Source organism: Cyphellophora europaea (genome assembly GCF_000365145.1).
Source record: "Cyphellophora europaea CBS 101466 unplaced genomic scaffold supercont1.9, whole genome shotgun sequence".
Classification (NCBI taxonomy): Eukaryota; Fungi; Ascomycota; class Eurotiomycetes; order Chaetothyriales; family Cyphellophoraceae; genus Cyphellophora; species Cyphellophora europaea.
Genome location: NW_008481815.1, coordinates 745,471 through 771,420, shown reverse-complemented (window position 1 = coordinate 771,420; position 25,950 = coordinate 745,471). Strand labels below are relative to the sequence as shown.

The 25,950-nt window shown below is 53.9% G+C and overlaps 9 protein-coding genes across 9 annotated transcripts; 4 read left to right on the top strand and 5 right to left on the bottom strand.

The window, feature by feature from the left end:
- Window positions 1-94: 94 nt before the first annotated feature.
- HMPREF1541_08752 (uncharacterized protein) lies at window positions 95-1,973 on the top strand (the record flags this gene model as incomplete). The annotated part of the gene is made up of 2 exons (XM_008723070.1): window positions 95-308; window positions 355-1,973. The coding sequence occupies 2 exons, from the start codon at window positions 95-97 to the stop codon at window positions 1,971-1,973; spliced, it is 1,833 nt and encodes a 610-aa protein (XP_008721292.1).
- A 446-nt stretch (window positions 1,974-2,419) lies between these two features.
- On the bottom strand, window positions 2,420-3,410 carry HMPREF1541_08751 (uncharacterized protein; the record flags this gene model as incomplete). Its single annotated transcript, XM_008723069.1, has 2 exons — window positions 2,420-3,271; window positions 3,342-3,410. The coding sequence occupies 2 exons, from the start codon at window positions 3,408-3,410 to the stop codon at window positions 2,420-2,422; spliced, it is 921 nt and encodes a 306-aa protein (XP_008721291.1).
- Window positions 3,411-4,178: 768 nt separating this feature from the next.
- Window positions 4,179-5,777, bottom strand: HMPREF1541_08750 (uncharacterized protein; the record flags this gene model as incomplete). The annotated part of the gene is made up of 1 exon (XM_008723068.1): window positions 4,179-5,777. One exon carries the CDS (start codon window positions 5,775-5,777, stop codon window positions 4,179-4,181), a length of 1,599 nt encoding a protein of 532 aa, XP_008721290.1.
- Window positions 5,778-8,372: 2,595 nt separating this feature from the next.
- On the top strand, window positions 8,373-9,419 carry HMPREF1541_08749 (uncharacterized protein; the record flags this gene model as incomplete). Its single annotated transcript, XM_008723067.1, has 4 exons — window positions 8,373-8,595; window positions 8,699-8,819; window positions 9,062-9,212; window positions 9,267-9,419. The coding sequence occupies 4 exons, from the start codon at window positions 8,373-8,375 to the stop codon at window positions 9,417-9,419; spliced, it is 648 nt and encodes a 215-aa protein (XP_008721289.1).
- A 155-nt stretch (window positions 9,420-9,574) lies between these two features.
- HMPREF1541_08748 (uncharacterized protein) lies at window positions 9,575-10,219 on the bottom strand (the record flags this gene model as incomplete). Its single annotated transcript, XM_008723066.1, has 1 exon — window positions 9,575-10,219. One exon carries the CDS (start codon window positions 10,217-10,219, stop codon window positions 9,575-9,577), a length of 645 nt encoding a protein of 214 aa, XP_008721288.1.
- A 536-nt stretch (window positions 10,220-10,755) lies between these two features.
- Window positions 10,756-13,197, top strand: HMPREF1541_08747 (uncharacterized protein; the record flags this gene model as incomplete). Its single annotated transcript, XM_008723065.1, has 1 exon — window positions 10,756-13,197. The coding sequence occupies one exon, from the start codon at window positions 10,756-10,758 to the stop codon at window positions 13,195-13,197; it is 2,442 nt and encodes an 813-aa protein (XP_008721287.1).
- Window positions 13,198-14,314: 1,117 nt separating this feature from the next.
- Window positions 14,315-15,911, top strand: HMPREF1541_08746 (uncharacterized protein; the record flags this gene model as incomplete). Its single annotated transcript, XM_008723064.1, has 4 exons — window positions 14,315-14,323; window positions 14,401-15,585; window positions 15,634-15,772; window positions 15,820-15,911. The coding sequence occupies 4 exons, from the start codon at window positions 14,315-14,317 to the stop codon at window positions 15,909-15,911; spliced, it is 1,425 nt and encodes a 474-aa protein (XP_008721286.1).
- Window positions 15,912-16,970: 1,059 nt separating this feature from the next.
- On the bottom strand, window positions 16,971-18,284 carry HMPREF1541_08745 (uncharacterized protein; the record flags this gene model as incomplete). The annotated part of the gene is made up of 3 exons (XM_008723063.1): window positions 16,971-17,420; window positions 17,505-17,633; window positions 17,964-18,284. 3 exons carry the CDS (start codon window positions 18,282-18,284, stop codon window positions 16,971-16,973), a joined length of 900 nt encoding a protein of 299 aa, XP_008721285.1.
- A 3,793-nt stretch (window positions 18,285-22,077) lies between these two features.
- On the bottom strand, window positions 22,078-24,298 carry HMPREF1541_08744 (uncharacterized protein; the record flags this gene model as incomplete). Its single annotated transcript, XM_008723062.1, has 2 exons — window positions 22,078-23,879; window positions 23,932-24,298. 2 exons carry the CDS (start codon window positions 24,296-24,298, stop codon window positions 22,078-22,080), a joined length of 2,169 nt encoding a protein of 722 aa, XP_008721284.1.
- Between the last annotated feature and the right edge of the window lie 1,652 nt (window positions 24,299-25,950).

Here is a 25,950-nt window from a genome sequence, read left to right as displayed (position 1 = left end):
ATCAAAGTCGACATGGCTGAATCCTCCTTTGTCGCCATCACGAAGCGTTTCTCTATCGCCATCCCGCATTCGCAAATCCCCGTATCTTAGCAATATGGGGCTGAACGCATCGGTATCGCCGCGGCGACACAGACGGGAAGTATCCACTTCTCCAGCTCCAAATCAGGAGGTGCGACGGCAGAAGTTGAACGAGTTCAACAGCATGCAAGATGCCGTCGATTTGTTGAAGGAGTCAGAAGACATCGTCATTCTTAGTGGCGCTGGTATCTCTACTTCTGTCGGCATTCCAGACTTTAGATCTCAGCAAGGTGAGCAGAAGCTGGTTGTGTTTGCAGCCAAGATTAACAAAGTCAGGACTGTATAACCTCATTCAAGATAAACGCTTCAGTGATCCTCAGCAATTGTTCTATCGAGATATGTTCGAACAGTATCCAAAGGAATTCTGGCGCGATGTGCGGCCCATCATTCCTAAACTACGTCAAGGCGCCCTCCTCAATGAAGATGGATCGAATGCCAGGAGTTTGATCAATGCTGTTCCCCCTTACTCGGCGGTGCATTCTTTCCTGGAGCTCTTACAGACAAAGGACAAATTACTCACAAACTTCACGCAAAACATTGATGCTCTGGAGCTCGATGCGGGCGTCGACATTGAGAAGATTGTTGCCTGCCATGGAACATGGGAAACGGCCACCTGCTTGTCATGCGCGGGAAAAGTAGCAGCGCAAAGCTATCTACCTGTGGTACTCGCTGGAAAGCTACCGCTCTGTGTATGTGGCAAGCCAGATCCTGTGGACCCAAACGCTCGTCAGTCGTCCCGCCTCAAGAAGGGGCCCAAGTTTGAGGAGGCCGATATCGAATATGTGGAGACATTCGGAGGAGAAGTTCCAGATAGTTCTCGACACGGCCGACACAAGCGGCGTCGCATCGAATCCGAGCTTGCGAACCTGCTTGCCCGTGACAGCGATGATGACGAGAAGTCAGACGCCCCTTCCCGGCCAGGCCTTCTCAAGCCTGATATCACTTTCTTCGGAGAGTCAGTGGCTGAGAACTACTACCCCACCTTAGACGCCATAAGGGATGAGGTAGATCTCCTCATCATCGTAGGCACATCGCTCGCTGCGCAGCCTGTTAGCGAGCTACCTCTATCGCTGCCTCGAGACGTGCCGCAGATCTGGATCTCCAACGAACGCTGTACTAACAAAGTCAAAAGACTGCAGGTAGATATTGAGCTCATTGGAGATGCTGATAGTATCGTCCGTGAACTTTGTGCTCGTGCTGGCTGGGGTAATGCGCTTGCAAACCGGATCTGGAAGAACCACTTGGGCTCTACGAGGCAGGCCAAGGCGGCTGTCGCGAAGGCCAAGGAAGAGAGAGTAAAAGCCACAAAGCCCGCGGCAACCGCTGTCAGTGCAGAGGGAAACATGGTCGACATAACCACACTAGCCGAGAAACAGCTTAAGCAGGAACAACCCGAACATGTTGTACGCGGTAAAGTTCCGGGCGATAAAGAACACAGGCGCGGCGATATCACCACAGCTTCAACGCAGGACAACGCTAAGGATCAAGAGGCAATGTTGGACATGCCAGCAACCCCTCATGCGCTTGCGATAAGCGATACGAGCCCACAGTCCATTCAAATCCATCCTTCTGCACCGGTTGCAGTCGGCATACCGACCGTGCAGGTCGAACGACCGCCCCTGTCACCACCACTCGCCTTCCGAGGTAACGCGAAACGTCCACTCAGCCTGGCAGGGACACTCAGTACAAGCACTGCTTCACTCGAGGGTAGTGGCAACAGCAACGGCCATACCGTAAAGAAGCCCAGGGCGGGAAGCCCCAATCCCGCCAAGGTGAGACCTGTAAAACCTGCTACTTCAGTCAGCTCGGGCAGAGGGATGGCAGATCCAAGCTTGAGGATCTTCCAGGATGAGGCGTTTGAGTGGGTCACGTATTTTAAGAAACCGAAGGTCTGAGAGTCATCGATCGGCATAGCGTATTGGGCGGAGCTTCAGGGAAAGGTTGTCTTGGTAATCACTGTATTGTTCCGGATTCGGGTATTGAGTTGTCGATTGTAATCCGAGGCTTTGAGCGGAACGCTGGTCATTAAGATACCTGACCTGCTCATCAGTAGGTGGTGGGTCCTGGAGGAAATGTTCTGAGAACGGCCTATCTGTCATTAGGTTCAAGTGTGCCGATACACGAGTCTGAATGGCACCACAATCTCACTGTCTCGAACCTAGCCCCGGAGCTCTATTCTGCATTTTCCCTATGTACCAGAGAGTCTGCGGGTATCCTGCTGAATGTCCAAGCCGAATTTCGCCAAGAAAATGCAGCTCTCGTTGACTTCAAATCTGCGCCCAGCTCCCAAACTTGTCTCCACAGTTGGGGAATCTATTGTCGTCGACACCGCTCCACTTGGTCAAGCTCCAACTGGCTTCGCGCCCATCTTTCGGAACCAGTCAATAACGTTGGTGTACACGACTAGCAGCACACCGCCACCGGGGCCCAAACGTAGCACCTTGGGCAGGAAGCCTTTGTACAGCGCCGCGAAACCCTCCTCCTTCATGATGGTTGCCAGGCCAGGCCAGGCCCAGTTGTACTTTGGTACGGAACCTGCGATCTTAGGCGAGTTCTGGATTCTCGACTTTACAACGTCCATAGGTGTGTTGAGGATGGTGCCGACTGTGCCACCAATAGCGCCCGAGGTGAAATCGGTGAACATGGCTTGAGACTTGTTGCCAGCAGCGGGCTTGGGCATCAATGCCTTGACCTGGAAGATGCAGCCGAAGTAGCCGGCGTTCCAAAGAATGTGCCTCCACATGGTTGACTCGAGACCGTTGTACATGGCAAGGGGACCTTCGCTCTTGACGGTTTTCATGACGCAGTCTACAATGCCATTATACTTGGCGGCTGAAGCGGGATCCTGAAGGCGGATCTTGACGAGTTCGAAGGGGACGACAACGAATGACTCGGTCGCGCCAGCGGTGGCTCCGGTGAGAATAGCCAGCGGCTGGTTGGCTTTCTCCACGCCGAACAAGTTGCGGTAGAAGATGCCCCAGGAGTCGTTGGCTGCGAACTTGGTTGCACGCTTAGGAGCCTCCATCATGATCGGAGCAGCAATGCCGCGGTAGAGGCGAGACGCTCCCTCGTTCTTGACGATCTTGCGGAAGCAGTCCAGCATTCCGGTATAGTAATCTTGTCCAGGAATAGGGACTTTGCCCTGGAGCTGCACGCGGGTCTTGATGACATCGAGCGGGTACATGATCAAGATCTGGAACCACAGTCAGTTATCGCTACATCTGGGGTTGACGACTGTGGGGTTGTGGGGACGCGAAGCTTACCTCGCTCACACCAGCGATCGCACCAGCGGCAAACTGGTACTGGAAGGGAAGGGGCTTATCTCCAGACATCTCGGCGGTGTCGTTCAGAATGTGCCGGAGAGGAAAGGAAGGGAGAGGTTATGGAGTTGGTGTATGGATTGCGAAATTCGAGAAAGACGTTCTTGCCGGGATCGGAAAGGGGTGGGACGACTAGCTCCGGCCGGTCGAACGCCGGATATCTCGAGCTCCTGGACCGGGCTCTGGAAGAGAGGAAGACACTGGAGATCAGGGAGCTGTGAGAGTCGCAACTAGCTGACTAGCTGCCACACAAAGAGAGCGTCTTAAGAGAACCTGTGTGAATCGGCGAAGTCCGGTTGTCGTGAACCAGAATTATTATTTTGCCGCAGTTGAAAGGCGCAGCAACTTCCACGACAGCAGGAGTTACCAGTGTTATCTCCGTTGGAGATTGGGGTAATACACATGACGGTGAAAGTTGGGAGAGCTTGGGGAGATGATTTGGGCACAAAGTGAAGTGAATGCAAGCTAGCAACTAATGCCGAATGTGATTATAGCTATGCTAGTGAAACGAAGGTGGCAAACGCTATGCCCTATAACATCATCCGTGAATACAATCGTTTCCATCACTAATACTCTTTGACGAAGATAGGAGATTCGGGGAAATGACGGGGTATCAAAATCGAGCAAGGACAACAAAAGAGCCCATCACAAGGACCATCCGACGCCGTAATGCCTTCAAAACACATCGCACCTGAGACCCAGCTCCGAAAATGACGGAAAACCCCCAATAAAATCGTCTCTCATACACAGAGAATGGCACCGAATAGCGCTTCCGTCAGATCACAGATCCATGTTCTCGTCCTCCTCCTTGAAGCTGATTCCGCCATGGCCAGCAGAATGCCAGTACTGGGGTTGGCCTGGACCGTTGCTTCCACTGTTGGTGCCACTGCCGCCACTATGGAAGCCCGGGCTGAGCTCGAAGTTGGATTGCGGGCTCATTGAAGAGTTGCTAGTCTGGAGCTTGTCACCGTTGAGGGTGGTGTGCTTAGGCACGCGTAAGCCAGAGCCATCCGTCCGTGAGTACGAAAAGGTTTCAACCCCGTTCTTTTCGATGGCTTCCATCACCTCACTGCGCATGCGCTTCTCGTCGTCGGTCAATTGGAATGGCCACTGCCCTCCCAGATGCGTAATCAACTGAGCTAGTTCCTCCTCTTGCATATACTTTTGATGCAGTGCCCACATGAGGTCGCGAGTCCAACTGACAGACCCATTGAGAATATCACCCTTATTAGGCCCTTTTTCGCGATCTTCCACGGGGAGCCCAATGGTGATGTTGCCAGCCGTGCTTGCCGCTCGCCGGCCACTAGCCCCAGCAAGGAGCGAAGTTGCAGCATTCGGTGGACTCATGCCTGTCGCGCCCATGCTTGGTGAAAGTGGCCCAACACTGGTAAGCTGCTTCTTGACCTTATCGTCTTCCAGGCGATGCATCGGAACCAGATGAGACAGATCCTGAATGCGCTCATTGATGTTGTCACGCCGTCTTCGCTCCACAGCATTGTGGGATGCTCTCCTCCTTCTCTTCTTGGCCTCTAATGACTCCTGGTTGCTGGTATTGTGGCCATTCTCAACCTTGGTCGGGAGAGAGGCGGCGCCAATAGTTTCGCCAATGCCAGGATGTTGCATTGACTTTCCACCGGGCGAAGACAGCGGAGAATCGAGATAAGAATGCAGGCTTCCTGGCGTACTGTCGTACTGGCCGGACATTGTCTTCATATGTCGGTTTTGCATGCTTTCTGTGCGCACGGGCCGGCCGTTAGCTAAGCTGCCAGACTCGGGAGTACCAATGTGAAGACCTTGCATAGCAGCGGTACGTGGCGTCATCGGGCTCCGCTGGTCTGATGACTTACGGTGAGCTTGCATACTTGGCCTCTTGCCGGTCATATACTGCGGAGTCTGGAGCGGCGAGAGATGTTGTGGCAGAGAATTGAGGTTTCTGAAGTGGCTGTAATCGGGCTGCCCAAGGTATGGACTCTGGATTGGTGCACCATCGGGAGTGCTTGAGAAGACCTGGGCGTGGCTGTTCACTGGCATGGCGTGGTTGGACCGTGGCTGGTGATTGTTGGGTGGCAGATGGTTGAAGTCGTCCATTCGGGTGGGATCGAGGCTTTCCATGAGCTCGCTGTCATCGAACCCGGATGTGCCCAAATTAAAGCTAGACGACATATTCTGGGAGCCGAAACCGTACTGTTGCATGTTGTTGTAGTTGCCACCGGACATGCTCAGCGCAGAAGGGTCAATGCTGCCGCCCTGCTGATCATTGAAGTAGTTGCTGTCGAAAGCCCCATTTGCGAAACCCTGGTTCTGCATAAAGCGATTGGGATCGTTGCCGAACTCGTCGGGTTCATTCTTAATGAAGGGCATGTTGCCGGATGTCGACATGTTTCTGGCTTGTGGTACCAGGATGGTATGTTGCTACAGACCCTGCAACGCGGCAGATGCGAAGCAGGCCAGACCACGCTTGCCGGTCCGAAATCGCGAATGTTGTTGCCAAGTAGGCGCTGGTCCGAGTCAGGGCACAGTGGTTGCAGCCTGATGAATGTTTTGAGACCTGTAGGCTGAGACAGGTGGAGAGGCCAGCTCTGAGCCGTTGGCGATGTATATGATTTGTAACAAGGTGATGCTATATTGGTCGGTAATAGCCCTAATGCCATGATTAGTGGCACATCTAGCAACAGTGGCAGGAGCTGTGAGGATGAGTCGGGTTCAGCCTTGTGTAAAGAGGCATCCGACCCGTTGATATACACCCTCACAGGGGCTTCATGACACCAGGCCACCTCATAAGAGAATCGGGTATACATACTGTGAATGTTCTTGTGCCACCGAACGGTGCCCCACTATCCACCAGCGTCGATGTAGCTCGAAAGTCGGCAATGCTGTAGGAGTGTGACAGGGCGCGCGGAGACTGGGGTTCTTGATCGACTCGATGATACTGGTGTGAAGGTCTGGCCGGGTTGTGCTCGGGCTATCGTATTTTCGAGTCGAGGTTGCACACCGACACCGACTTGTAGCCGAGCGGTCGGAGTACGGATATGACTTGGATCTTGAACAAAAGGAACGGCGGAGAAGTCGAAAGTCGCAAAACGGGGACAAGGAGCGTGGACGATCGATTATCTTTGCGAGGCAAACGTTTGTCGAGGATAGTCGTGTTCGAGGGAGTGAAGGGGGTGATGAGGTTGGTGGGGGAGCGAGGAGATAGATGCAGGCCGATTGCGAATCTGAACACACTCGCCTCAGAGTCTCGCCTAGAGGCACCCCGGCGCGGCTGTTCCGGGGCCTTTACGTAGCTCTGCGGCCTCTGCCCACGGGCCTGGCGCCTTGGCACGTGGCGCTAATTTCAACCGACGAAACCCGCGACCGTCGAGCGCTGGCTGAGGCGACTCCGCCACACAGCCACACTACTGGCAATAAATGTACTCCGTAAGAGGGATGCCAATCGGCTGGCGAGGAATGTATGACTCTGGGCAAAATAGACAAATCAGTCTTCTGTGAGAGAGTGCCCGCCTTGTCGGGTCATCCGGCGCGCGAGTATATATAACCCATATGCAAGGCTGTCCAGTGACGTTTGGTTTGGCTCTGATCCTACTCGATCAGTCCAATGTATACGCCACGCATGCTAGGACGACACCCTCAGGAAAGAAGGCGGATCCAATCACTGCCCGTATGAGAACAAGGAGCACTTGAGCTTGCGTTGACACTACAGGACCAAGGCAAAAGGAAAAGGCAAAGCAGTCCCTTGCCCCCAGAACAAGGATCAGAAGGACATGATTGACAAGATGACACTACTCCCACGCGGACGTCTGATGCCAACTTTTGGTCAACTGCTGCGTCCGCGACTGTCGTTGACTCAGCTGGACCCCATAGCCACTGTGACGGTTGTAGAGCGATACCATCACACGCATTCCAATGCGCAGGATGTCAACACACTACACGACCGTGGGTTGGTTTGTGCGACTTGGGCGGCTTCCAAGTCCCTTTTTAGTAGAAAAGTTCTCCATCTGCTGTGTGACAAGTCGCAAACATAGACAGACGCGGGCGGCTGACGGCGGGGCTCGCTGCCTGCTGCCATGGTTCGTGCCGCGCAGACCGCCTAGATGCGGCCCAAGGATCATCAAGCCACCTGCAATGCAAGTGTGATATGCATGATCGAGGACTCTTCCTGACATTCAGGGTCCAGGAAACATCTCCGCCCAGTGTAGGCATCATTGAACTCGAGCAATAATGTGGATGGCAAAAGGAAGAGGGTGTGAAGGAACAATGAGCAAAAAAGGACGCTGTGCCTAACCAGGCCTGGCGCGTGGGGAAGGCTAGCTGGATTCGTGCCCAGCGTTGGCTAAGTCTAACGCCGCTGTTCCATGCGCGGCCTCTTTCGACTGGACCTTCATTCAGCCTGAGAGTTATTGGGGGCAGCCTGATCTCGGGACTCGGCTTGCAACCTTCGTTGTTGACCCCGACCACATCCAGTCGATACACCACTAGCACCGACAGCACTATTCACAGCCTTGCACACGAGAGCTATTCGGAGCATCCGTCTCGTACTGTTCTCCCCTCCAAGCTAAATCTCGAATCATCCCACCCTGCAGCAAGCCGACCTCCGGCGCTTTCGCCTCAGACCCATCGCGCTTCCTGCGTCAACCCTCTGCCAATACTCCCACCTCGACCGCTTCAGGCAAGCTTCTTGTTACACTAGCCTTCTCTTCGCTGTCCAAACGCGCGAGACATATTCCCGCAGTTTCAACACCGGTCAACGCCGGAGTAGCATCAAACCCCTAATACCTGCATTGATTGGACCAGTACATCGATCGCTGGGGTTGGGGTGGGCTTTCACCAACTGTGTTATAGCCAACGTACAAGAAGTGCAGGGTAAATCAAACCGCTGCCAGATCGACGCGACTCCGGGCGATTGTCGTAGCCTGAGCTCTGAGACAGCTTTGAACAGCTCGAGCATATCACAAGAGCACGAATTGACTTGTCAGAATGACCTCCGCAGGCTTCCGTGACTCAATGAACTCCTTGGGTTGGTCCAGAAGGGAGCCGGAGTATACCGCCAACACCAACTCCTCTACACCCTTCCTCTCGACATTGTCGTCTCTCAATCCGTTTCAGCGAGGCGGCTATGTGCAACTGCCCACTCATGAAGCCCCCGGCGCTCCTCTGCCGGCACCGTCGCGACGAGAAGAAGAGGAAGGTTGGTTTGCACGTAAGTCTCCCCACCCGCAATATCCAGCATCCATCCAGGCTGGAGCACTGCCTTGAATCTCCGAATATATTGCTTCGATACTAACGCCTGCTCTTGAATCTAGTGAGCCGGTGGGATCGCCTGATGATCTTCGGAGGCTGTAATCTGGCAGCGCTCGCTTGCTTCGTCGTCTGTTTTGCACTGTTCCCGATTTTGTTTCCGCAGCCTCGCAAATTTGCCATACTGTGAGTTACCTGCCCCTCGTTCTCTAAAAACGTACACACCACTACGACTATAATCCCGGGCGCTAGGGCCATGTGACTTCGCATAATCTTGTGATGATGTCAGTCGTCTATCACTGAGACATGTGTCGATACTAAATGTTGGTCATGCCCTTATCGGGGGACAAAAGAACAGCGGTGTCGGGTGAAGAAGAAGGGTGTGCACTATGTCCAGGACATGACTGGCTGACATGTCGTTCATCTAGGTGGTCTGCAGGTTCTATCCTCTTTCTGGCCTCGTGGGCGGCTCTCATGGGCCCCAGGGCCTACGCCACTCATCTTATCTCTGGTCCTCGATTGCCCTTCACTGCCGTCTACTTTGGCTCGATCGTTATGACGGTCTATTTCGCCGCTGGGGTATGTTCATGGACTTATCATCGCATAATCACATAACTAACTGTTTTATCCCAGCTGCATTCGACGATCTTGACGATCCTCTTTGCAGGAGTTCAGCTCGTGGCACTGATCTGGTATTTGATCAGCTACTTCCCCATGGGCAGCAGCGGCCTCCGGTTTGCAGCTAGGGTTGGGGGCGGTAGAATAACTGCGTGGATGAACGATTGAGATAATGATGTGACAGCCAGCTGAAAAGATCAAATCACTTGTGACCAATGACCTGGTGCATGTGCTGATACCCTCGCCAGCCCGATGCTCTGTGCATGTTGCATGTAAGCGTGCCATGGATAGATGCTTTAGACAGGTTTGATGGCGTCCGAGGCTCACACCACTCGGCGACGCACGTCTCTCTCGTCACTGACGCCTCGGACGGCGTCTGTGATCAATTCACGCAGCTCTCGCTGACCTTCCTCGCTCTGGAAATTATCCCGCGCAGCGAGCTCCTCTATTCTGCGCCTAAATTCTGGATCTGGCTCTTGCTCTAAAGTGGCGGTCTGCTCTTCAGTCGTGTTAACCCCGATGCTGACGTTGGGAGGAAGGGTGGGCAAACGGGTGTTGCTGCTCGGAGAAGCTGTAGGCTGTTGCCCGGCCTGTTGTCGCAGATACGTTGCAATCTCGGGATACTCATCTTCTGACTCGAACTTTTCAGCAGCTGTCATGCCTTCGTGGTTGTTGATCGATGTGTCGATTTTCAGATCCTCGACCAGGCACTTCGCGGCTTCCAATGTTTCGACCACAAATAGGCAAGTCTCTCCGTCCTCATCCTCAAGATTGATGTCCACAGAAAACTCAGAGACAAGACTCTTGAGTAGATTGACGTGATTGTATGATGAAGCGGCGTGTAGCAGTGAATAGCCATGAGCATCTTGCCGGGCCGCAAGGGAAGGATCTGATCGGAGGAGGGGCAGAAGCCGGGGATCGGGGGAGGGCGTGTTCGCCGCTAGCAGGAATGGGTTCAGCTCTGACATGACTTGCTTAGGCGAGTCGGGCTGCTGTGTGAAGAGCCAGGCAAAGTCGATGCGTTGAATTGGTGGCAAGCGCGTTTCTAAAGCGTCCAGGTTAACAAAAGTCGGTCCCGCAGGTTGGAGATCTCAAATCCCACAAGATTCTTTAGCGGCTGATCGTGCGTCACCGCCAACGCAAGGCAGCCTCCCCAATCCATTAGGCAAACTTTTTTAGGATGCCTTCAGCCTTCTGCATTCACCACAACTCCCGGAACATCTTAGGTCGAGTCATCCTGGGAGTCATTGGCCGTATGACGTTTTGAAAAAGGTGACTCACACAAGGCTGTGCGCGTTCATTTGTAGACGCATGGCAGTCGCTTCAATTTATATTCTGCCTTTGTTGCAACTTCCTGGACTACAGCCATAATCGTTTCAGAATCTTCCGACCCTCACCTCTCCCTGGTCAGGTGAGGCGTCTTCTTTACATTCGTTCCAGTCCCTGAACTCTCCGGATCGTGGATCAAATTCGGACGAGCAGGTCAGCAATCGACATGCCTACCATGGCTCAAGACCCACATGTTGTGGCTGAGCTGTGCAAGGCTCTCCAGCAAACCAAGGGGAAGAAACTCTCATGCAAGAAGACCACCTACGCTGTCGCTGGCAGTCAAGGCATCACTGTCGACTCATGGCGCTTCAAAGACTGGGACTACAAGCGAGACGATCTGCCCACCTATGCCCGAGGCCTCTTCACCAACAAGCGCTCTGACGGCACCCCTGAGATCGTGAGTCGCGGATATGACAAATTCTTCAACGTTGGCGAAGTGCCTTCAACTGAGTGGGCGCACATAGAGACTCACACAGCAGGGCCCTACGAACTTAGTGTCAAGGAGAATGGCTGCATCATCTTCATGTCCGGTCTCGAGGACGGCACTCTGTTGGTTTGCAGCAAACACTCCACTGGTGCGAGGCAAGACGTTGACCGAAGTCATGCGGTGGTCGGTGAGCAATGGGTAAAGAAGCATGTCGAAAGCGCTGGCAAAACTACCAAGGATCTGGCCTACGCTTTACGCTCGCAAAATCTCACTGCGGTTGCTGAGCTCTGCGACGATGACTTCGAAGAGCATGTTCTCGAATACCCTCCTAACATGGCCGGCCTCTACCTTCACGGGCTCAACTACAACCGCCCCGAGTTCGCTACGATGTCTGGCGCTGATGTTCACAAATTTGCTGACGAATGGGGCTTCAAGAAGGCTGAGTATATCATGCTCGAAACGCTTGAAGAAGTCAAGACATTCCTCAACGGGTGTGCGGAGACTGGCTCATGGGAGGGAAGAGACACTGAAGGTTTCGTTGTCAGATGCAAGCTGAGGGGGAGCAGCGAGCATGGCGGTCCCGATTGGTTCTTCAAGTATAAGTTTGAAGAGCCATATCTGATGTATCGTCAATGGCGCGAGGCAACTAAGGCTATCATTGCTGGAAGAACCCCGAAATACAAGAAACATAAGAAGGTCACTGAAGAGTACTTGCTTTTCGCCCGGAGACAATTGGCCAAGGACGCAAATATTGGCAAGTTGTACAACCAGAACCACGGCATCATCAAGATGCGGGACGACTTCCTGGCGGAGAAGGGCCAAAAAGGGTCTGATATCATCCGGGAGGAGCAAGGCGAGGGCGGGGAGTGGACCGAACATATCAACAACATCGTCCTTGTCCCGATTGCTACCATTGGCTGTGGTAAGACAACGGTTGCCACGGGTCTGGTCAAGCTCTTTGACTTTGGCCATGTCCAGAATGACAATGTGGAGGGTCAGCGAGGTCGCCCTCAAAGATTTGCTGCACTGGTAACCAACGCCATGGGTGCTCATCGGGTCGTCATTGCAGATCGGAACAATCATCAACGACGCGAACGGGCTCAGATTATGGACGATGTGCTCAAAATTGTGCCCGATGCTCGCTTTGTCGCCCTTCACTATGTTCATGAGCCGAAGGGCATAATGCTGGATGGCATCCGTGAGGTCACTCGGAAACGCGTCCTGGACCGAGGCGATAATCACCAAACCATTCGTGCCGGCAGTAAGAGTCAGCAAGAGATCGTCGGCATCATGGAGGGCTTCCTCGACCGCTTCCAGGGCTGCGACACCTCAGCGGAACCTGATAGCAATTTCGATGAGGTTATCAACCTGGATGTATCCGCATCGTCGCTAGACAACCTCGAGACAGTCATAACTCACCTGTACAACGCGTACCCGAAGCTCTTTGGCGGTGAGATGCCCAGCCACCAAGACATGGCGGAGGCCATCGACTTTTCCTTGGACCACCAGGTTACGACCAAGCATGACTTGTCATTCAACAAGGCGCCGCGGGTGAACAAGAAGCAGCAGACACCGAACCAGGCTGCGCAGATTCCGCCAGAGCGAGTCCCTACCCCACAGCAGCTTGTCGGCCAGCTTGAATATTTCAGCATACCAGTGCCGGCCAAGGACATCACATCCATGCTCGAGGCTATGTTCGCTTCTGCGTCGGCAGAGGAGAAGCGGATGTACAACCAGCTGAAGCAGACGAGACGAATTCAGGCAGAGTTTCATGTCACACTGATTCACCGTGCGGCATCCAAGGACAATGCAAAGATCTGGCAGCAGTATGTCGAGGCATATACCGAGGCAGTCAGCAATGCCAACCTCGCCGATAAGGGCACAAGGACTCCCTCGTTGGGGTCTGCCAGGGTTAAGCTGGAGCGGCTGGTGTGGGACGACCGCGTTATGGCTTTTGTTGTGCGCGTGTTCCCTTCTGATGACGGAAAAAGCTTGTCTAGTGCAAACGCGATCACTCACATTACTGTCGGCACAGCCTCCCAGCATATCAAGCCCAAAGAGAGCAACGACTTGCTAGCGAGATGGGAGGCTGGAGAATCTGACGGTGCACGAATCTTCGAGAAGCCAGCATCAGGTCAGGCGATAATTGAGGCGAAAGTCAAGCCTGTGTTTCAGCGAGGGCGTGGTTAGGTTCCTCGCCGCCGCCGCCATTAGTGCGGTTGAAAAGTATGGATTTACGAGCAGGTCACGACAGCAAGTCAACTTCCTGCGAGGAACTTTGCGTGTAGCATGATAGCGTATGGGCATAGCCAAGGGTGAGCATGATACCATGGGCAAGTACTAGTAGACAGTCGAAAAGAATTTGAAGCTGGAGTCCACCCGAGACTGATCGCGTAGGTGCTGGCAGCCGTACTCGTAGGCATGATGTTGTAGAGAGACGATGCATTAGCGTGTCTGGTTGCCCCGAACGACGTTCCTCCGGGTTCCCGCAAACACAGAAGGCGCGATCGCTGATCGAACAGCCACGGATCTTCAGGCACAACTGAGCGGATCGAATCTCACTCTCATCTTCATCATCCCGCTCTAGCTTGCCCTGCTTTACTATTGCAGCCATACTCGAATACCTCTAGGATTATTTCGGTGGAATGAACGCATCTCCAACGTGCATCACACCCTTGCATCGTAAACGCCCCTAGCAGCCGCCAGCGGAAGAGCATCGCGCCTCGCGGAGCCCACCACAGCAACCCCACTCGGATTCAGCGCGACTTGGTGCCAAGACAAAACAACCTTGACCTCGCAGCTCCAACTTCTGCTGCACTCCTACACCAAAACAGCCATTACTTCGCTGTTGTATCCCCCTCCTACTCTGCAGTTCTACTCCTCTGTCTCGAGTAGCTGCTTGCATCACCAATCGAGCATCTTCCCTGTGGCTCAAAACATCTTCTGCATCGCCTTCGCCGCTTAGCTGTCGCGCTTTCGATCACACGAGTCGAATTCAGCCTCAGGTAGCTGAGCACCCATTTGCACCTCGAATACGCACGTTTGAAGGCAACAAGGGCTTCTCCACGACTGAATTGAAGCTACTGCCACATTCATCCTGTGGCTAACTTGACGACCGCGTTTGCAGACACGTCGAGCAAGCCCGTGCGTCATTCCCTAATTACCTGGAATTCTTCCACCACGAACACCAATCTGACTTGCAAAATAGCATCTGAGCTCCTCCCAATCCTCATAACCCGACTTCGAACCACATTTACTATCGTACGTGTGTAGTGTCGCACAGCCTTGTTGCTGTCAATCCCACAAGATGCCTGCGGTATGTTCCCGTCACAACACGACTTGGTCAACACGTACCCCTTGTAGTAGTGATCACTTTGCTAATGCCCTCTATAGACCCGCACTCGGCAGCGCATCCTTAACGACGAGAATGATGAGAACAGCTCCGGTGTCACCACACGCGCCAAAGCCGCCTCTCTAACTGACACCTCGGTCAATGGCATCAAGAAGACTCAAGTGAAGAAGACAACCACCACCGCCACAGGAACTCTCAACGGCCGAAGAAAAGCTCTTGGTGACGTAACCAACGCTTCAAAAGGTCCCGAGGCTGCTGCCGAGGGCAAGAAGGTCGCTGGCAAGGCTGGTCTCCCGTCCAAAACTGCTGCTGCCGTTGGTGGCGTCACCAAGCTCTCACGCACCAACTCCTCACGCTCAGCGCTTGGCGTCAAGGAGAACAATGTGAAGACCAAGACCAGCCTCGACACCAAGAAGTCCGGCAGTGGATCTGGTGCCCTGGGAAGCCGCAAGCGCTCACAGACTTCGGCCTCATCCACCGTCCTGTCCAAGGACGAGACCCCTGAAGTTGATGAGCCCCCTAGGAAGAAGTCGTGTGCCGGTATCGAAGAGCCCGAGACCCGCGAGGAATCTCCGGCGCATGATGGCTATGATCTGATCGCTGAGCTTGATGCTGAAGACCTGGACGATCCATCTATGTGTGCTGAGTACGTGCGAGACATCTTTGAGTATTACAAGGAGCTGGAAGCCACCACCCTGCCCAATCCCAACTACATGGAGCACCAAGATGACCTCGAATGGAAGATGCGCGGTATTCTCGTTGACTGGCTCATCGAGGTTCACACCCGCTTCAGACTTTTGCCCGAAACACTGTTCCTAGCCATTAACATTGTCGACCGCTTCCTGTCATCCAAGGTTGTCCCCCTTGACAAGCTGCAGCTGGTCGGCATCACCGCCATGTTCATCGCTTCGAAGTACGAGGAGGTCTTGTCACCCCATGTCGGCAACTTTGTTCATGTTGCTGATGATGGTTTCACCGTCGAGGAGGTTCTCAGTGCTGAGCGATATACCCTGACGACCCTCAAGTACGACCTCAGCTATCCCAACCCGATGAACTTTCTGCGTCGTATCTCCAAGGCCGACAACTATGACATCCAGACTCGCACTGTAGGGAAGTATCTCATGGAGATTTCTCTTGTCGATCATCGCTTCCTGGAGTACCGCCAGAGCCACATCGCTGCGGCTGCGATGTATCTTGCCCGCATGATTCTCGAGAGTGGCCCATGGGTATGTGAATCTTCCTAGTCCCTCAAAACGCATGCTAATGCAAACCAGAATGCCACGCTCACTCAATTCGCTGGTTACTCGGAAGAGGAAATTCAACCCGTATTCGACCTATTGATTGACTACCTCCAGGCCCCGGTGGCTCATGAGGCGTTATTCAAGAAGTATGCCAGCAAGAAGTTCCTGAAAGGTATGTGTTCGATGCGACTCGCTGATCTAAATTACTAATATTTGTAGCCTCGATCATGGCTCGAAAATGGGCTAAGGACTATTCAGCGACCATCCGAGGCGAAGGCGGAGTCTCCTTGGATGACAAGCCTGCTCAATAGAATCCCTATTGAACGATCTGCTCATTGTGCTCTTCACTAGCCCATCAATAGCATGTATAACCAGTACTGCTATGATCGAATAATGGATGACTTCATGCCATCGCTGTGAGGCGGCCTTTGCTCATCATCGATCGACATTATCACCATCCAGAACGACATTTGCATAGATTATCAGAAGCATTGTTAGCGTTGCCGCCACTACCAACATCAGCCTTGCCCGCCATGTCACTTCAGCTTTCGTCCTTGACGATACTTCAACTTGACCGCGACCTATCAATTTTAGGTGTCGATAGAAAGACTTCGATTACCAACGACCAGTCGACGAGGGGTGCAGACATGCGTGTGGGACGGAAAGGGAATTGCAATTTTACTGTACGGGAACGGCGTCAATCATAGGGGCACACAAGCGGGCATGGGCAACCATCGGCGTTTTTGCTACTTTCGGTGTGGATATGCGACTCAAAGTACGGACTGCCCTCATCGAAGGGACAGCCATGAGTGTGATGTTGGACTAGCGACTGCACTGGTTTTGCCCTCGACGGATGGGCTGGGCAGGGGATGGGATGACAATCCGGGAGGATAAGACCATCTTGTGTCGGTGATGCCGACGACGTATTCTTCGCGGGTAGCTTCATTGATAGACGTGTCTGTCCATCCAAAAGAATGAGATTCCTGCACACTCTAAGCTTGTCGACGTATCTCCATCTCCAAAGCCACTGAGACGATCTTTCTCAGTGCAATGCCAATGAATTCACGGCTGTAGTCGTCGTCGTCTCTAGCCCGCGAGCGGGACCCCGGCTTCATCAGCGGTATGGGACTCTCGGCGAGAGACGTAGAGTTTCCAAGTCACACTCGCGACTGCACAGATACACGTCCTCTTCTCAATATTACGAGGCCGATGAGCTAGGCTGCTGTTGTCCTGTATGCAGCCTGCCGATCTACGGTTCTCAACTATTCTATTGTGTCGCAGTCTTGCCTAGTCCAACATGTCCCAGTCTGTCTAGCTCTACCATCACATCATCGCAAAGTACACACACACCTTCCAAAAATACCGCTAGATCATAAACGCTCACTCTTCCCACTCCTCGATTGCAGCAAAGGTAAGTGATCCTCCCTTGCCGTTCCCACGACCCTGCTCTCGGTCTTACTCTCCCGGGAGGCGCCCGCCGACGATGGCGGCGCCTGCACCTCTTCATCTATTGTGCCCGCGCCGGCACTCGTAACTTGCGCACCATGACCGAACTCCGCTCGCCACTCCTCGGCTACCCGTCTGCGCATCACCTCCACGAGCCCCACGGCGTCGTCGTCATCTCGGTAGTGTCGCTGTCCGCGTCCGAAGAGTATGGCCGTCGCTTTCATGCCTTGGGGTACAGCAGCAGGAGTACGCTTCTTGGACGAAGCATCCGAGGAGCTTAGGTGGCGGTTGGAGCCAGTGCTGGGACGGGAGGGGACGCCAAAGGGCGTGTAGTGCGAATTGAAAGGGTAGCGGGGGACGACGTGGAAGTGAGTCTGTCGGTGGTGGAGGATGTTAGTGAAGGGTGGAACAGGTGATGGGCATAGGGGTGAAGAAGCAGAGAAGCAGAGCTGACATACGTGAGGGACTACTTGGGCGGCGCCGGGTCCGTTGTTTTGGACTACGTTGTAATCGACTTCTGCGTGCGGGATATCGGGCATGCTGGCACGGGTGACAGCACGGGAGATGAGGGGGAGTAGGCGGCCGATCTATCGAGGTTGTCAATATATGTCCAGGCCTTGCGTGTGGCCTTTGGCAGTTGAGGCAGGACTGAACCTAGCAGAGCAGCGTGAACCCGTCATCCGAGAACGTCCGTTCAAACAGCTGATGTCACTCTGCTTGGGCACTCTGAGTCTAGCCATTGAATGCTGCGGGGAAGGCTTCTTCAGATGTTCAATAGCTACCTCTCAGGAGAGAGTACGGGCTCAAGGGATACCAAGCCACTGTAGATGCTGGTAACAGCGGCCGAGTCTCTATTCATGGCAGAGTCGGAGATCTTTGTGTCACATGTGTCAAGACTCAACAGGGCAAATACATACTTGCGCACCTTCCTGACCCGTCATATCTCCCACCTTCTCGGCGTGCCTTCGTGGACAAATGAGTACGTGGCCCCGTGTTAGAGGATAGATATCTAAAAAGGCAACCACGTGCGGCGTCGACAGCAGGACAAAGGCTGGTGGTTCCAGCTTCTCTGGATCTAGCTCCGTAGACGTCGGAAATGCTGGATCTAAAGGATCCATGACTGGGTAGGCCGTTATGATCTGGCAGAAGATACAGTCAGGATCATTATATGGTGATGCCTCCGCGGCCGCCTGTGCCGAGGCTGAGGTGTCGTTTGGTCGGGGTGGAGGGGGATCCATGAGATGGGCAAGAATCGAGACGGCGGCGGCTGGACGGACGCAAAGAGAAGCTCTGCCACTTGGGTCAGGAGATGTGTAACAGCACAATATTTGAGATCTGGGATGCTGTGAACTGGAATGACGCGAACGAGGCGGCCGAGGCTGCAGGGCCGATGTCTTGGCAACGGAAGCTGCCTTGTCCAGAGCTTCGAAGAGGTGTTCGCTCCCTACGTGATTCGAGGCCAACCTAGGAATCGTGCTACAGGCTCAGAGGCTAGCAGCCTATGGACAAGTGCTGAATCTTCGAACAGACCTTCCGACGGGAGGCTGCATGGATCAATGAAGTCGTCCACCAGAATGGCGAATCGACATTTGGAGGTGTTCACCAGTTGTTTCAAATTGATATATGTCACTAATAAACACCTTCAGCTCTCCTCTATCTGTCACCTAGGTGGTTCTGCATCTCCAGGAATGGTGCAATAACGGTCTGCCCCAGTGGCTTGGGCGCTCAAGATGGCAAGCATGCCAGGGGCTCGAATACAATGTGCTTGATAGTGTCAGGCGGCATTTCCGCGGTCATTGAAGAGGGGCTGCCTACCGGCAGGGAATCTGTCGAGTTTTAGTTCGGAGGGCGATTTGGAGGGCGTGCTGGAGGACGATGTGGACTGTTGCCACGGACTGGTGTGTTCGGTGGCGGCTTTGCGCCAGACTTTGGCGGCATATCTAGTCAGTGTTCGGAATTTACGTCTGGCAGATCTCTTTCGCGCCCTAGAAATATATCTAACAGATGTCAAGTATGTGGAAGATGACAAGAGCGGTCCAAGGAGCGAGGCTCTTATACTCCGGTCGTGTCGTGATGGCGGTGACAGAGATGCACATCACTACCAACGCCAGCATGAGGCCCTCAAGCTTTTCGACCATGAGCCAAAACAAACCACGGCGTTTGGACTTTCGTGCCCCAAACGACGGTCGATACAACGAGAAGCTACAAACACCACACTCTCACCCTCTTTCAGCTGGCGGCCGGTTTTAGGAGCCCAGGCTTAGCGGTACTGGCCAGCATGCAGGACAACATGCAGGACAACATGCAGGACAACATGCAGGACAGCAAGTCTAGGCCTGGCTCGGACTCGGCGCAGGACAGCGGTAGCTTGCGGATAGGGATGTGAAAGCTCGCCTAAGCCACCATGTAGCAACGGCATGAGTGCAGCTTTTGGCTTATGATCATGACTTATTTGTTCAATGTAGCCCTGAAACGATATGCTCGGAGATCGTTGGCAACTATAAAATTCAAAAGCGATGCAGCGGTCTAACGGTCTGTGTCAACGCACTGCAGTCGTTGACTACGACAACATACCCTCAAGGTGCCGTTTGAGAGTGACTATTACATATGATAGCAGCGGTAACGAAACTCGCAGGGTCTCAGAGAACTTACGAGCCCTTGAGAGTTGGGAGATACATCTGGACGAACCTGGTCAGCGGTCATGAGCAAGAAGAAACTTGGGAAGTGGCTGCAAGTCTTGAAGAAGTCCGAGGCTGCTCGCTTTGGGTTGGTCGCAGCGGTTGTCTGCTCAAATTGCAAAGGAAGCACAGCGATTCGAATCAGATCATGACAGAATTCCCGGTGGGCCTGGTTCTCCTCCCCGACTTTAAGGATCGTGTGGAGGGACAACGACAATTGTAGCAGCGAAATGGGGCGCCCCAGCCACAGCTTGAACACGTCGGTGCAACTGCAAGAAGGCAAGGAAAGTGGGAGGGTTTCGTAATGGTCTAGGAATATGGCTCGGAATGCATATCGTGCAACATCTCCTTGCTCACCCGTTGGTTGAGGTTCCTGTTTCTGGCAGTTGTACATTCGCCCTGTTGCAAAGTTCGGTCACACCAGAAAGTACTAGTACCTCAACTCACAGGTCCATGTGACCTATATCCAAGACTCGCAGCTTCCTAGTATAAGACCATACCGGGCTCTTTTTAGAGTCTATCTCACGAGTGACTGATCCCACCAACGCTTCCACAGCCTCTGATCCAAGGGTGGAATCAAGCATACGAGGCATCGCTTCTTCTCCTCTTCCCACGCAATTGTATGCAAACAAGGGCCGGAGGAGAACCCATGTCCTGCGTATTGTCTGTTTATAGCCTCATCCACACACCATGTACCGAACCATCATCGAGGTTCGCCACGGCTTATGCCTGACCGACTTAGATTCTTCCGAGAGTTGGGAGACCGACTCAAGCACATCAAGGAGTGATTTCGACGATGACTCATCCACTCTCTCTGCGCACCTGTATGCCGGCAGTCCAATGCCACGCTCCTTCTTGATCAAGGATATCAGTTCGCGCTATCAATCCCGAGAAGTGTCCGCAAATAGTTATTGCCGACCACAGCCAGGAGCTCCAAGATTGTTTCGCTCGCAGTCTCGAAAGCATCGACGCCGGACCGTTCTCTTCGACAGGCCACAAAAGAATCATGATCATTCTGGTGGGTTGAGCAGAAGATACGCCGGGCATCGGAGGATCGGAGGCAGTGGTAAAATCGTCCATACTTGCCTTGGAGACACAAGAAGGCGTGGACGCAGGTACTGCGCCTCTCCCGGGGCTTATCAAACCCGTCCAATCTCACCGAAGCTGACAGGCATCCAGTCTTCAACGCCGCCCGGTCGCCTCAGCTAGCAGCAGCGCCCCAGTTATGACCGTCACCAGACCAGATCCTTCCGGGTTTCGGCGCCCGAGTCCAACCCGAGGCTTCAGCCATGGCTCAAGATATAACAGAAGTCTTAGTCCCGTCATCATCGAGCGTGGTGGCGGCTCAAAGACTCGCAGGTACATTTTCAACCGCAGTCAGAGCCGCAACCCGGAGCGAATCACACGCGTACATAGACGACATGTCAGGCACTACTCACCGGATATCAGAGGATGCCGAAACTCATATCGCGAGAAAGAAGAAAGACGCCGTGGAAGGGGACGGATACGCGCCAGAAGCCGTAGTCGCAGCAAGGTCCGCAAGAAGCATTCGAGGCGTGGAGATGATCGCAGATTCGAACGTCACTCGTGATTGAAGTTTCAGTAACAGCAATGGGATGGAGACTGAGCTCTACGTTCGGTATAGCACACCAGAATGATAACGATCATTGAGGCAGTAAAAGTCTTGGCGAGAATCGCATCGCAAGCTATGTCAATGCATCCTCCTTCAGTGGCATCTTGAAAAGGTGTCAAACCTGGCAATAATGCGATGAGACTCACCTTGGCCAGGTGGCTGATCGGTGAGATGGGGCACTGCTAGATAGAAATGACTGATTGCCAACACGCGTTTGTACTCTGATAACGGCGGAGACGCAGCATAGTTCACGATTCAAGCTGTGACCAGCGACGATACAAAGACCAGGCTTCCTCCGGCCGACTTGCTTGAGATCGGTAGCCGCAAGCGTATCCATGATAGGCGTGACCAGGCAGCGACTGCTTCCAAGGACATGGTTCACACCGGCAAGTCTACAGTATTACAGTCGAGCTGGAGCATACGATATGAACGGCAATCATGATTGTCTATCCTCAAAACATAACATCCAGCAGGCTTGAGCCGTCTCAGCTCTTCTCAAACCATGCTTCCAGTGATTGTGCCAAATCCTCATGAAAGCATCATGCAATATCGTGTCATCATAGCCAGAGGCTTCCGTACTAATCCCAAAAGAAAGCTGGAGCCGGTGGAGTAGGCGTGCGGTTTATGTTATCATCTTCGCTCGTACCGTTTCGAATTATTCAGAGCAGTCAACGTGTGTCATCGTGAAGTCGTAAGATGCGTGTACATCTGCCAAACACCTCAGCGTGTATCGGCTCGTGGGGGACCCATGGGAGGTGGTGGTATGTCGTATGGGTGCTGGTACGCTCCCGGATTGTACTGCGGGTTGTACTGCGGATGTTGTGGTGGCGGGGTAGAGTATTGATTTGGATTTGGTTGTGGAGCAGCGTAGGATGCGTACGGATTATCGTCGGCGTAGTGTGGAGGGCCCTGCGTGTGCGAGGCGTAATGACCAGTGTCGCTTCCATAGTAGGGGGAGTCGGATGGTGCAAGATTCGGCAGAGATCCGTTGAATCCTGCTTCGCGATACGATTGTGCCGCCAGCATTTGCTCCTTTCTTCGGCGAGCATCCCGCTTGACCTTGTGTCGTTCAATTGCCTCTTTTTTCTCCTCAATTTCCTTACTTTCGGTTCGCAGACCTTGCCATTCGCTGTACGCTCCCTTGATACCCAGCGCGGCAATGCCCACGCTGGCCGCATCCTGAAGCCGTGCCCTGTTCTTCTCCCTGCGTGCTTGCTCAGGCGATATGTCGCCTTCCTTAAGAGCCTTTCGACGTGCATTCCTCTTCTCCATAGATTGATAGATACTGTGACCGGCATGAATGGTAGCCACGGTGGCGAGAGCTCCAGTAACGACTGATTTCTTGCGGCTCTTTTTCATATCTTTCTCATCACCGGAACTGGATCCCAGGTCAGAATCGGAGTCTGTTTCAGGGTCGCCGGTATGGTGGGGCCCGAAGTCCGCTCTGTAAGGCTGTCCAGGCACGCGGCTAGTACTGGCCGCACGAGGAGCGCCGACGACGGGCCCGGCAGCGCCGGCAGGGGTAAGGGCACCTACATCTCTGGAGTCTCTATATCCACCGTTAGAGTAGTCATCATAACCTCTGGATCTATCATCGTAGCCCCTGGATCTGTCATCGTATGCTTGATCGTCATATTGCTTGGACTTGCGACGCTCCGGGTCGATCTTATCAGCCGCCCCGCCGAGTCCTATGGCACCGAGACCTTTGGCGACAGCAGCGGAGACACTGGAACTGCGTTTGCGCTCAGGCTTAGGGCGAGAGGGCGAGCGACGGCTGTCAAAGCTGTCGTACGAGGATTCTCTCGAACGTGCGCGACCACGAGATCGAGAGCGGATCCTGTCATAGAACTTTTTGCCAGTCGCAGCGAGGACACCACCTGCAGCAAGGTCGCCAATGCCACCACGAGACTGACTGCGGCCGCGACTATCAGGACTGCGACTGCCGTCTCGACGGCCGTGTTCATCGGGACCGCGGGACTTCGAACGAGCGCCATTGACAATGCGATTGGTAGCCAAACCCGCGACAGCGGAACCGATAACATCACGGGTAGAGTGGTCTCCAGATCTGTTGTGGGATAGAATGCCGTCAACGCCACCAGCGGAAACGGCAGCGGTGAGGACGCGTTTGCCCTTCTCGCCGCCCCAACCGCCTGGCTCCTTGCGTGCACGGACCGCTTCAACGACACCAGCCAGGAGGGCCGCTTTCAGAGCCTCGGCGCCGCGCTCCTTCTTGCCATTCCGAGATTTACCACGTGATCTAGAGCCAGAAGATGAGGAGGAACCTCGACGACGACGACTTCGGGCACGACTGTCGCGGTCACGGGACCGAGAGCGGGAGCGGGAGCGGTCTTTGTCTTTGTCCCCGCCCTTGCCAAGAAAGGCACCTGCCACGCCACCTAGTCCGATGGATTTCAGGACTTCTTCAGTGGTCGACTTGCGCCGTTCCTTGTCTTTCCTGGGCCGAGGAGATGGGCTGCGAGACGAGTAGTCAGAATACGAATCATAATGTCGACGGCGGTCGTCTGTTCAATATTAGTCACTATGATTGGGAGGGCGCTGCAGGAGTTGGCCTACCTCTGTCGTCGTATTTCTTGCTTCGCCTCGAGATATAGGTATCGTCATCTCGCGGGTCACGACGAGTGCGACGACTGTAGGTCGAGTAACGATCATCGTAATAGTCGTCGTCATCATAAGACTTGGAGCGGGTGCCAGCGGGTCGGTGGCCGGACTTTCTTACGGTCGTCTCGCGGTATACAGCCCCTCCGCGATCACCCGGAGGAAAGTCTCTGGTCACCTCTTCAATGGAGGAGACAGAGTCATCCCGTCGCCTCACGATGGTGGTGGATTTCGCATCACGATCGTATGACATATCGTCGTAATCGTCGTATCTATCTCTCGTGGGCTTATGGCGGGGGCGACGGTCGTCGTCGTAGCGGGACATGGCGGAAGGAGGGAGAAGAGGATGAAGCGAGGGGCAAACGATCGAAGTAGGGGCAGTGTGGCCAGGCGAAGAGCCGAAACCACAGACCAATCAACAGGCGGTGATGGTGCGACGCTGTACTACAACGAGCCGACGGTGTGGGTGATGGAAGTGATGTTGAGATGGGCAATGTATGAGGCTTTTGAAGAAGGAATTGCGAACGCAAGTCTGCTTGGCGAGCAAGTCAGGCTTACAGACCGGAGGCGAGTGTGCACAGGAGGGCGCAAAAGTTCCTTGTGGACACAACCGGGCGCAGACGGACGTTGGCGAGGTTGGCGATAGAGGGGTCGGTCATACGTAATTGGTGGGTTGCGCCTAAGTCACAGTAATGCTGGTGCCCAGTCGCAGAGTTGAGCACAGGGATTTGGCAATGCAAATTCGAGTGCAATTGGGTAGCAGACCGAAACGCAGCCCAAGAGATGCCAGGCAGCCAGAATGGTACCAAGGTGCTGGAAAGCGAAAACACAGGTTGGGTAAAGTTGAGCGCTGGGGTGAAGAGGATGCCCTGGATCGGGGCGAGGAGGAAGAGTAAAGCCGGCGGCCCCAGCCTCTCGACGATTGCCCCAGCCAATATTTTGTCGCCAGCACAGCAGTGGCAGTGCAACCTGTGGCAAAGTCCAGTAGGAAGCGTAGTCCTTTGCGCAAGTCTGCCTCGCAGTGCCTACCAGCACGCCACGTCGTTGCTGCGCCTCAGGTGCTTACAGTTAGACGTAGTAACGCCCCGCATGCAAAGGGGATGACGTTGCTTAGGTGGCCTGTACATGACACGTTGCTGGCGTTGTAAGTCGCAATCAAATGACTCGCTATTTGCTAAGGGCTTCGGTCGTTGGATTGGGCATGTGGTGTACTTTTGTTGCATTTACATCCGCAAACCTCAAAGCTTGCTCAACTCGACTGCTGAGACATTGGGGAGCTTAAAGTCAAAGTATAGAGCATTACTTCAGGCGCCTGAGTTGACTAGGCACAATACACAGACCATAATGTCCGCCAGAGCCCGTGACCAGAGCATCAAGGACCACTATACCGAACAGCTCCCACAATCTTCAGTAGTAGTTTCAAGGAGTCATGTACGCCGCTTAGTAGTTGCACACGTGATGCTGTACAAGTTCTTGCCCAAGCCGACAGTGATATAAGTTGTATGCAACGCAGCCTCGGGATGGTCCGCTTCTTCACGATTTGGCCAGAAGAGCTGCGGTGGGCATAGAGTTGACCTTCCCCTGCATGTGGTCTAGTATCAACGGCGGCGAGGTTGGACCCTGGGTACCCCTATGAATGGTACCCTGCAGGATATCTTTACACCAAACCCTAGATCTTGACCCCTTCAATAAGAGCGCATTCGCCGTTCATCCACCGTTTAACGAAGACCATGGCAATGCACGTGTTTCGGGACGCGACAGCTGCCGACGGCTGATCAGTGCACTACGTATACGGATGCCTGTTTTATTTTGACGACTTCAAACCATTGCAGCATTCGAGCTCCAGCATTGATTCGACATGCCGCAGGCTATGAATATCGGACAAAGTATCACGATCCTCGTGTTGACGCCCTCTCGCAGCGGAACTGACCATTGATGCCCCTTGTTACCACTTCCAAATTTGCGAACAGGACCGAC